Source organism: Aphelocoma coerulescens, chromosome 2, assembly GCF_041296385.1.
Source record: "Aphelocoma coerulescens isolate FSJ_1873_10779 chromosome 2, UR_Acoe_1.0, whole genome shotgun sequence".
Taxonomy (NCBI): Eukaryota; Metazoa; Chordata; class Aves; order Passeriformes; family Corvidae; genus Aphelocoma; species Aphelocoma coerulescens.
The window spans coordinates 31,799,614-31,811,635 of NC_091015.1; the positions used below are offsets into that span (position 1 = coordinate 31,799,614).

Here is a 12,022-nt window from a genome sequence, read left to right on the forward strand (position 1 = left end):
AATAAAGATACCTAAAGAAATATAAGTTGATAAAGATACAGATCCTAAATAAATACTTCGGATAACATTTTTTTAAGTTTATATCCCCACTGATACTGCTTCATTAAGGAGCTAGTTTAATAGTGAAAAATTTCCACTGGATTTGTACTTCAGTTAACAAGAAAAATGATTTTACTTGCTTTAGAAAGATGCATCTCCTATGTACTTTCAATTTCTATTTCCTGAGAGGAGTAGAGTTATGTATTAAAAGACCACAATATATTGAAGAGCTTTAAATACTTTAAAAGAAGAAAGCAGAATGGAAGAATTGCCTATTTGTTTAAATGACAAACTTGTTACCAAGACCTGACAAGAATTTCTATGAGATTAATAAACTTACTACAAGGAAAACCCTGTGTGAGTCCTAAAACAATTTACACACAAAAGCACAAGTAAGAAACATTAATTTAAATATCAGAGACACCATAGGAAGTATTTAATTTTCTAAAAACAGTGGGGATAATTATTTTATTTTCATTTTAAAGCAAAGAAAAGAATGGCCCCAGGAAATACCCTTTAGAGATACAGAGCTCACCTCCTTCACCATCATCTGATCCTCTGAAACTGGGATCCTTCAGCATATCCAGCTCAGCTAACATACGCACATACAACACATTCTGCTTGAACGAAGGGTAGAACCTCTCATCTCGCAGCATCAACTCATACACCTTATTGAAACAAAAATGCTAACTTCAGAAATACTTTTTCCATTTTTCAATTGACCAGACTAGTTTTCATAAATTTTACTTGAACAAGAAGTATCTGTGCATACGTCTCTGACTTACTCTTAACGAAAAGGTTCTGAGAACTCATTGTGCCAGAAGTATAACACATTTGCAGAAAATATCTAACTACTCAGATGTGCACATCTAGGGAGGGAAGCAGCACAATAGCAGCAAACGCTTCTGTCCTCTGCTCTTAACCTTCCAACTGCACTATAAACCTATTTGGTTTTTATCCATTTAATAAAAGGTTATCTCAGTCCTTCCTTGTGGATAAACTATAAACAGACCTGCAAATACTTAGGGCAGGAGGTGAGAAGAGGGAAAGAAAGGGAAGGAAGATACCATATGTGACCTTTGTGACAACTTCCAGTTTAGCCAATACAATATAGCCCTAACTCTCAAAGATTTAACCACACTAGCTCAAACAATTTACCTTCACAACCTATACAACGTATATACATACACACACATATCTATACACAGCAGGAGTTAATTAATGATGTTTGGATACTCCTGTCAACTCTAGAATATTTTAATGATATTTTTTTCATGCATCACTGTTCAAGTACTATCATCTGGTACAAATAGAAGAGAAACCCAATTCAGCCATGTTTGAGGAAGTTCATTTCTTTTGTAACACATGGGAAATTTATACTCTTCAGCAGAATTCACAAGCAAGGCCCTTAACTTACTTTGTGCAACACAGATTTCACAAGGTGTTCATTAGTCTTAAATGTGAGCCTCAAGTACAACAGCGTGATTCTAAGTTCTACAGTTCATATCACTAATTTTTAGCATGAATGAGAACATTAAAGAAATGATCTAAAAAAAAAAAAAATATTTCAGACTGGGTATGTAAGTTACTGCCAGAATATCAATCATTTACTTTTCCTTTTAAAATACATATATTAGACTTGAGTGATAAAGTCTACATATGCAGGTAGTAAAAATACTGGTTTTTTCATCCGTACTTGCTGCTTCACTGTGCAAGTTTGCAGAAACAGACCAGCCAAAATAATTTCTGGAAACAACTATAGAATTTAATATGGGACCATTACATTCACCTTTGGAAAAGAGAAGTAAAACTGGACGAAAATGGTATGTCTTATTTAGTCTACTCATGACGTTTTTCTTAAATTGGTGCATTAACACAAGTGAAAATATGATAGTTCTAAACTGTGCTTCATACTTAGGTTCATACAGGACACCTACTCCTGTCTACTGCTTTGAAAACTATGGGCTAACAAATAGCAAAGCAAACGTTGACAATTTAGTGTGTTTTCCATAGAATAGAAAAATGGTAACACAAGTTTCAGGTATTTGACTTCCTTCTTTTTAGTATCTGTAATTATGTTTTATACTCTATAGCATTATATAGCAGTTCTTATGAGATAAAGGACAATAGAGTATACCTTTCTCTGAATGTCATCAAAGATTTCAGGTGTTGGATCCTCATGGTTCAGTGTTTCTGCAAGTTTTGCTACTAAGTTGTCATCAATATTAACTCTTGGAGATGCCTGTCATAGAGATCTAAATCAACTTTTGCAGCATAAAATTAAGAAAGTTCTACTTTCACAAATAAAATCCAATGCAATGCTGCAACTCTCTAAGTAAACTAAATTTCTTCTTCACAAATATCTCTATAACTGTCTAGAACATACAACAGGAGTCAGATCCCCTCCAGCCCCAAATTAAGTTCAGAGTTTGTATTAAAACTTCGAAGTTTCACAATTAAACACTAGGAATTGCCTCAAAAAAAATTATGTAAACATTTTGAAGCAGTACCTAAATGAGATTTACTCAGACTTAAAAACAGTTTTTACTTTTCAAAAAAGATTTAGATTCAGAAATCAAGAACAAGCCAATAAAAAAGTAACAGGATAAAGTCCTGAAACATCTGAGGAAAGACTAACAGTTTGTTAACTCTGCTCATTTCTGAGTGAGAGGTGAATTTTCTGCACACACAAATTCATAAGAAAGATGTTTTGTGAATATAAGTTGATGAGTGGTTTCTTTCACAGAGAATCCATTACTGCCTATTGCAAGACATCCAATGGTGATATTTGAGCAATTTACACAGACAGTTGTAGAGAGGCACGGGAAGCTATTTCATTTGATAACCCAATCTTAATCCAAGTTTGGACAAATATTCGGTTCCATTTTTGTATAAACACTTCTTAAGGGGGCAAGGCAAGGGTGGAGGGCAGACTAAAAGGAAGGAGAAGGACAGCATATGCAGAGAGACACTTTTTTATTCTGTCTTTGCATTGTCTCTAGTTTGTCTATTCTAAAAAGTCAACTTCTCAGGAACACATTCAGTGCTTTTGACAGGACAGTCAGTGGCAATAAGAGCCTTTAAAATAGGGGGAACACAAAAGAGGAAGACTTTCTTACTGCTCGACATAAGGAGAGAGAGAAGATACACAAGTAATAGCGTAAATGTCAACATGTAAGCAACTTGTGCTACATAACAACCATTTTATATTAACTTAGTCATAACTACAAAGAAGTATCTGAACAAAGAATAAACACCAAATATTTCAGAATTAAGTTATTCCTACCTTTTCTGATAAATATTGCTCATAAACTCCAAATGCAGCTGCTCTTAATAGACCCTTGGTCTGATTAGTCTGATGTTTTCCATCTTTCTGCCGGCTTTGAAGTACCTCCAGCTGTTGCTGTGCTGTAACCCTGTATCCTTCCACTGTCATCCAGAAAAACAGATGTGCTTGGCCACCAATCTGCTGCATGTAATCTACAGAAAACAGACACCACACGACCCTAGTTACTGTGGTAGATCCTGGAATAGGAATTCTCTGTGATGTTGACTACAAATGGAACACCAGGAGCTGGTTATACATCTGGAATACTTACCATATACAGTCAATTAAAAACATACTATATACACATTGGCAATAATCAATAAAAAAATGTGAGAGCAAAGTCTAGGAATCCTCACATGCACATGTAAGAAGAGAATCCACTGTTACCACGTGAATATAACAGGTTTGTACAGCATGATACAAATGAAGTTCAAACCGAATTTTTAAAAAGCAGGTTCACAGAATCATAGGATCATTTAGGTTGGAAAAGATGTTCAAGACTGCCAATCTACCACTTCCAAGTCCACCACTAAACCACGCTCCTAAGCACTACATCTACATGTCTTTTAAATACCTCCAGGCATGGTGACTTAATTACTTCCCAGGGCAGCCTGTCAAGTTAATGCTTCACCTTTTTGGTGAAGAAATGTTTCCTAATACTCAATCTAAACCTCATCTGGCATATCTTGAAGCAGTTTCCTCTTACCCTGTTGCTAGCTGCCTAGGAGAAGAGACCAGTCCCCACCTCACTACAGCCTCCTTTCAGGTAGTTGTAGAAAGTAATAAGGTCCCCCCTGAGCATCCGTTTCTCCAGCCTAAACAACCCCAGCTCCCTCAACCACTCTGCCTAAGACCTGTGCTCCAGACCCTTCACCAGCTTTGCTGCCCTCCTCTGGACTCGCTTCAGCACCTCAACGTCTTTCTTGTAGTGAAGGTCCCAAAAATTCAACACAGGATTTGAGGTGTGGCCTCATCACTGCCCTGGTCCTGCTGGCCACACTATTGCTGATCCAAGCCAGGATGCCATTGGCCTTCTTGGCCACCTGGGCTCACTTCTGGCTCGTGTTCAGCTGCTGTCAAGTAGCACCCCCAGGTGCTTTTCTGCCAGGCAGTTTTCCAGACACCCTGCCCCTAGCCTGTAGCGTTGCCTGCGGTTGACAGAAGTGCAGGACCTGGCACTTGGCCCTGAATCTCATACAATTGATCTTGGACCATCACTCCAGCCTTCTTCCCTCTAGAGAGCCTTTCTGCCCTCCAGCAGACTCCTGCCCAGCTGAAGTATGATCTGCAAACTGACCGAGGGTGTTCATTTCATGCCCAAGACAGCCTCCAACTATCACATCACCCTCTCTGCAAACAACAGGTTCAGACAGGTGCCTTTCTAGGTTGGCTGCCTCACCAATTGTGTCAGGAAGTACCTTCCATGAGCTCCAGGAACTTCCTGGACCGTTTCCATCTACTGCATTAAAAGGACTATAACCACCAACAAAACTGATGGATATTCTCACTACTGACATTTAGCAATTCCAAGTACACAGTCCTGTGAGTTAGCATATTCTTTATAAATAAAATACATCAGACAAATTAACACTTACCCATAAAAAACTGTAGTGCAACATTGTCTACCAGAATATGGTCCAGAGGGACTGTGCAAAGTTTTCCAAAGTTTGCTGCCAGTTTCACAGTATCTATTTCCTGTAAGACACAGTTCAGTGTGTTCACAGGCTTTTTTTACATTAACTTTTAAAACCTATACTTACCACAAAACAGATAGGATAAGAAAAATTACATATAATAAAGTAGCATCTCAATGATTAGCTATTTTCACAATCACTAATAAATGAAGGTCTAGATTAGAAGGTCATGTTCCCATAATTATTTGCCTTCAAAACGGGCTGCAGCTATTATGCTACATGATAAGGTGGATTTTAAAACTGCTGTTCATGTAGTGCTCTACAGGTCAAATTAACCCCAAATCCCTCATCAACAGAGACAGTGGCAGAGAATTAATTAACAAGAATTAATTTCAGCTTTTGATGGGCTGCAGCTCACCACAACTTAAATTCATCTCTGTCACACCTTCTTCTGCCAATACGACATTTCTTGCTGTTACAATAATGCCTTCAGGTCCACCAATAGAATGCTTAATCATTTTAATAGTCAATATATGTAGAATATTACATTATCTTGGAACCACACCCACGCCAAATTAAGAGAGTCAAAAAGTAAAGCCAAACATACCAACTCTATCAAACAGAGTTATCAAACATGGAAACCAAACAACTAGTCAGTCATTTGCAACCTCACTCTTTCGAAACCAAAAAAAAATTTAAAACACTTACTTTTCCTGACTGCAACCTCTGAATTCTTGAATCACATACTTTAATAACATATAATAAACTGTTTATTTGATTTTTTATAGTGTTGATATCTGAAAGCAAAAAAAAAATACAATTAAGCAATACAGATGACTAAATGAAGTCTTGGGGATTTTTTTCAGTTTAAATACCTCACTGATGGAAGTGAACAAGAAGAAGTATTTTTCTCTTCGCTTTTTCAGATTAATGGTTAACCGACTACCAGGTTTGATTAATACTTTAAGTATTACTGAAATTCAGAACCACCAGTCAGGCAGTTTTGATTTAACTAAAATACATTTAGCTAACCAAATACTCTATACTTACAAGAAGTAACCAAACACACACCAACCAACAAAACACTTATGAAAATGAAAATTTGTGTTTTACCACTTCTTATGCAATGTATTTTTTTTTAAATAAAATACATTATACTATGCTGCATCAGAGCTTTTATTTTCTAATTGTTGAAATAGTATACAGAGATCATGCTGGTAAACACATTTCATATTTTGCAAAACAATGCAGCACTAACCATCTCCTGCTGTATCTAGAGAGCGAAGATACTGCAGCTCTTCACTTGCTTTATCTTTCACTGCTTCCAATTCTCCTATATTATCACTTAATTTAATAATATTCATAAAGGCCTCATAGTTACAGTTGGAATCACGAATCTGAAACACAAAGTTTTACAGTGTAAGTAATGCAAAACAGCTAAAAGCACAAGACATGATTTTTCTTCATGTGAACTAGTTTGATACAGCACTGCAAAGTGGCATTTCGAAAATTCTTTGATGTTTCTAAATCTTCCTTTTGGTACTGAAATTGTACATGAACTAAGAAAGAAAAAGCATGCACAGTCAAAACCTATTTCACACCATCACTTTCTGTTCTCAAGAAGTACAACCCAGACACACAGGAAGTCCATCAACCTCCTTAATTAAGATCTTCTCCAAAATCCAATCCACTTTCTTCTGCTATTATCTCCTAAGCGAAGTGGGTAGAAAACGGGGAGACCACTGAAATGGTTCAGCTTTACCAAGATCCCATGCAAGTATACACACTCCCAGAGTAATGGCTTCTTAAGATACAAAATTACAAAAAGAGTTAAAACATTGTACAATGTAATCATAACCTACTGAGGGGGAAAAAAAAAGTAAATGATTCTGCTCTGGAACCCTATTTCAGATACCCTGGCAAATACTACTAAGCTAATTAAATACATACTATTTTACCAGTATTGGCAGAGAGTGAACCTGCTCCAGGGACTCAAAGGAATTTGTGCAAGTAAGGAAGCCTGCTGTGCTGCCAAGATCACTGGAAACTGTGCTGTGAATGCAGCATGGAGATCAGGGGAAGGCTGGCAGCTTTACAACACGTGCACGCAGGTGCTTAGGGTTGAGTTCTAATGTTGTCTTTACCATCTGAAGCCAAAAAAGTCACTTCACCCAAATCTCTTAAAAATGCTTACTTTGATACAGAAATGTAATACTTGGTCTGTACCACAGAAGTGCATTGACATGAGTTGCACGAAGCAGAAAGAATGAAGACTGGATACCATTGATCAAAGTTAATGGAAAAATCTCCCTAGAAATCTCCTTCTGTAAGTAATAGTACAAGGAACACTTGAACTTCAAACATTTTGTAAAAATGTTAATTTCACAGTGAAGAGAGAAGTTTGAATTAACTTCTAATTTTATACTGAAGCTTTATATTTTATTGCAACAGAATTAGTATTGAACTGTGGTATGCCTAGAAACCTGGAATTAAAACTTCTCTTTTTCAGAAACTGATCTTTTCATTCAAGTCTGACTTTATGTCAAAGGTTCCAAAAGGAGCCAGGATTTATTTCAGTCATCCCTGCTTCTGACCTTAATTTCTGCAACAATCTCCATTTCATAAGACTTGTATTAGATTTTTTCCTTATCTTTTGCCCAGAACATTTGCTTCTTCATCTCAGAAAGCAATTTTGAAAACTATTTATTTGGGACATCACCATCATAACAGAAAGCTTTATAAAAAGCTCAGAATCCTATCTCTGGATGCAGCCGGGGGCAGTGCTCGGTAAATAAATAAAGAGCATGCGTAGAAGGAAAAGGGAATAAAAAATTGAGAATTCTGGTCCAGATGAGCAATATTTTTTCTTACTAAAGCCAGGTTCCTGTAGAATAGCAGCATGCAAACTTTCACATGAAATAGAGGAGGCTGGAGTGAAGGAAACATTGTACATGTGCACTTGAATCCATTCCATATTCCATACATAAGAACTTTGAGATGGAAGGGTGTTTTCAGTATAGCATTTGAATGTACACTATAAGATTAAAATCTATGAATAAGAGAGAAGTTGGGGGGAGAAATTAAAATTGATTCATGAACTATAAAGGATAATAAAGTATAAGAGTAAATATTAACTTGCTCTGCAAAGAATCAGTAATGTTAGTTAAAGCACAATCATTCTATTTATGCTAGCTTTACTATATAATACGACTTTTATAAGTTATGGGGCTTTTCTTGCGGGTGCATTAGAGAGTTATCCAAGTAAAAAATTTGTTTCCTCCCATTCAGTTGAATTATTTAGGGTTAATACAAACAGTCCTAAAACAATTGCCCTGCAATTCCTTAGCAGAAAGTAAATCTTACTAGTGTTCATTCTTGAGGCCTCTTAAGCTTGAAAGGACAAACTGTAAACACAGTCAGGGGAAAACACTTCCACTGTTACCATACCTCCCAAACAGCCAAGCAGAACAGTCAGAGGAGTGAACTTTACATTCTGTCATACATTTGTCCTCAGTCAGGCAGCTTCTGCTGAACAGTCAAAATGAGGAGTGTGGATAATATCGATTCTGTGTGTTTATGTGTATATAAAATGTAATATAAAGTTCACTATCTCTGCCAACATAACCAGTGGTAATGCTAATACCAAACATCTGTCCATCATGATTACAGGGAACACAAGCAAAGCTTTATATGAAAACGTTCTGGCAATGTAATTAATTTTAAACATTTTAAATCTTACCATCCATATGACATACTGATTAATATAATCAGGATCACTGAGCTGGTTTATTAATGGAAGAAGAATTCCTCGGGAGAGGATTTCCTAAAAAACAAAAGATCATTTTATACACTTACTCATAAAGCTAGTATAACTGCAACAATTTAAACATCACTGTGTAGAACTTAAAACACAAAAGTGTAATTGCAGAAAACATTTAATAGGCACTACCACATTCTCTTCCAATTAACATTACAAATGCAATTTGTAATTACAATAAATTACAAGAAAAACCTCCCCAAGAAAAAACAACCTCAAGAAAAACAACATCCATTTTCTAATGCTTTTCTCATGTTGGTAGAGCTGAAAGAACCTTCAAAAACATTTCACACAAACTGTTCACTGCTATTAAATACTTATCAAGACTCTACAGCTTTTAAAATACCCTAATATTAAATTAGATCAATTTTAGAAAATAAGAGCAGCAGTTTAGATCTAAACATTTTTTTATGACATTGAACCAAAGAATTGGGATGGCTTTTAGAGTCTGTACTTACCCTGACAAAGTATCGCATGATCTTGTTCTGGAAGTCTCCAGGAGGTAGCAATATATACAGTAAAACCTCACACAGATCCCTTAGGAATCCTAGAGAAGGAAAACAAAAACCCCTCAGCACTATTTCATATTCTTTTACTTCATATCTTACCTAATATTATCAAATCCCATGGAAAAATCCTTACTTTTGAGTTCAAGTATATAATCATATATCTCTTACAGTCCAAGCATCACAGTAGCAACTTTCAGATGGAATATAAGCATCACTGATGAGAAAGATCTACCTCAAACCCAAGACAACAAAAGCCGAATTCCAAGATAAAAAACCCCCAACAACCTAACTCTGAAGCATTTTCCTTACGTAACATATACTGCTTTTTTTCCCCCCTCCTTCAACACTTTGCCAAAACAGATAGTGTTTTTTGAAGGAAGACTGTAGAATAGTGGTAAGGAAGGCACATCTAACAAAGAGCAGTAAGAATCTGCAAAACCATCCCCTTCCTCCCAGGAAAAAATATTTCTATCTTAAAATTCGTCCAATGAAAGGAGGAAGACTTACATACGTAACATGCTTTGTTTTAGTTATAGCATTACTATGTAGAAACCAGAGTACAAACCAGAGGAAATATATATGTATGGTAAATAACCACACTCTGAAAGTCACACGCTAAGATTTAATGCATTTCATATTATGAACACAACTGTTAGTATTTTAATTTAGTCTCCCATACTAAAATATTTACTCAAAAGATAATATTGAGAGACCTTCTTCATCTTTGGGAGAAGTGCAGACTAGATCACGACAGACTTCTTTTTCCATTTCAACTTCAACCTCAAAGAATGTATCTACAAGTTCCTCAGCTTGATCTATGCAAAAGAAGATTAAAAAAAACATGTTTTTGTCAAGACTAAAAACTTGAGAGCAAACTTGAATTATAAAATAAGGCTAACTGTATTTCACACACAGAAGATACCAGCCTGCTCAGACTCAAATAAAAAATATTTCACTTTACCTTTCATCTGATCACCTTTCTCTGCTATCCTTTGCTGAGCTTTTCTGAAAACTCGAAGATGAGTGCCAAAGTCATCAACAAGTCGCGTAGTGAAATAAGGCTGCCAGTCTGTTTCCTTTGACCTATTAGTAAAGGACATCCATGGAAATGAATTATTTCATTCTGAACACAAAAAACAATAATAAATTTCTGCTTCTCCTTCCTTCCTTCCTGCCAAGAGCCACACTGATAGTAAGCATGCAAAAGCAAAGAAATAAATCAGTCTCCTAATTGCCCATCCACTGAAAAAAAAGATATTGTAAAATACCACTCCTGCACCATATTAATATTTATGTTTGATTTAACTGAAAGTCAACATTTGCATCTGGAATAGCGTTCTGATTCGTGACGTTCTCAAATATCTGTGAGAAGTCCTTACATAAACAGTTTACAATGTAAAACTAAAATACTCTCCAGGTCTTTTTCAGCCATACTTCCTACCATTTTGGAAGGCATCTAATCAAAATAATTTTCCTCTGTATTTGAAGAATATGTACCACTGAGAAAACATACATTTTACTTGAAACTAAATGCAATCTAATATTATCAACAATTGATTCCACAGCTCATATGAGGTACTTCGCTTACTCTTCCAACAACACACATAGGTTTAGGTTAGAAAATAGTCACTATTAGATTTACATAAAATGACTTCCTTAGTGGTGTGAAAAGGATAGAGATATTTTTATGATATCTGGGCCTAACTAGGCAAACTAAAAATGTGATTTTTGCATTATAGGTTTAATGAATATTGATGCTAGTAATAGCTCTTATCCTGCACTAAGTGTTTTATCACCTGACCTCTCTCAAGATGCCCACTTTTTTTATAGCAGGAATCCTTCACAACATTTCCTTTTGTTGTGTTTGTTCCCTTACCTACCCTTCTTTCATCGAGAAGAGGGAAAGAGATAAGGAATTCTGGAAGAAAGGGAAGGCTACTGCAAAATCTAGACGTGTAAATAAGAAGCAGAGCTATCCCAAAGGGCAGTCGATCAAACCATTCCCATGGTTTGCTCCAGATCCCCCATCCGCACAAGACAGAACCGCAGAAAACCACTGGGTGGCAGCCTTACACCAGGCTCCCAAAGCTGCAGCTCTCAGGGAACAAAAAATTCTCACTGTACTCATTCTCCCCAGAAGCTGACAGGCTGAATGAAACTATAGGCGATGGTACTAATCTCAACTGCCTCAGCTATATCCAACTACAGGCATTATAAATACACTACATCATTTTTTCTGCAGACAAAGAGTTGCTGCAGGCCTGTGAAATCGATTTGCTTTGTACAGCAGAACACAACTGCACAGGAGCAGTGACTATTTTTGAAGAGCTATAGTACTGCAGGAAAGAAAAATAAACTTGCTAGAACCTGACCTACTTTGATACAAAGTCAGTGCTTGACACTGTCCAATGAAGTAACTTTGCTAAACAAACAAACACTGAAGCTGGGTAGCCAGGTCCATTTCATGCAACCCTAAGTTTGGTTGCTGTAACACAGTTTATTTAGCATAGCTTTCACTACTTCAATACTGTTTCCTAGGATTGTCATTATTGTACTGCTAGTAAGATTATATTATAATTAACTTCTCCTTATTAAACCCAGGTCTCTATCTTTGACCCTCACTGTCAGAAAAGCACACTAACCTCCATTTTCAAGAGGGAGGGGATAATAACACCTTAAAATTGCTAAAAAGTGA

General features: G+C 36.3%; 1 protein-coding gene across 4 annotated transcripts in view; it reads right to left on the minus strand.

Moving 5' to 3' along the window:
• Positions 1 to 12,022, minus strand: part of LOC138106407 (sorting nexin-13) — a 66,415-nt gene that overhangs the window by 22,618 nt on the left and 31,775 nt on the right. For 3 of the 4 annotated variants that reach the window (XM_069006962.1, XM_069006958.1, XM_069006960.1), the window contains 10 exons: positions 10,289 to 10,410; positions 10,041 to 10,142; positions 9,277 to 9,365; positions 8,741 to 8,824; positions 6,260 to 6,398; positions 5,710 to 5,798; positions 4,963 to 5,062; positions 3,326 to 3,519; positions 2,177 to 2,281; positions 575 to 707 (listed from right to left, as the gene is read on the minus strand). In XM_069006962.1, coding sequence (XP_068863063.1) covers positions 575 to 707; positions 2,177 to 2,281; positions 3,326 to 3,519; positions 4,963 to 5,062; positions 5,710 to 5,798; positions 6,260 to 6,398; positions 8,741 to 8,824; positions 9,277 to 9,365; positions 10,041 to 10,142; positions 10,289 to 10,410 — 1,157 coding nt within the window. The remainder of the gene's footprint in view (positions 1 to 574; positions 708 to 2,176; positions 2,282 to 3,325; positions 3,520 to 4,962; positions 5,063 to 5,709; positions 5,799 to 6,259; positions 6,399 to 8,740; positions 8,825 to 9,276; positions 9,366 to 10,040; positions 10,143 to 10,288; positions 10,411 to 12,022) is intronic. The other variant, XM_069006959.1, reaches the window with a different exon arrangement.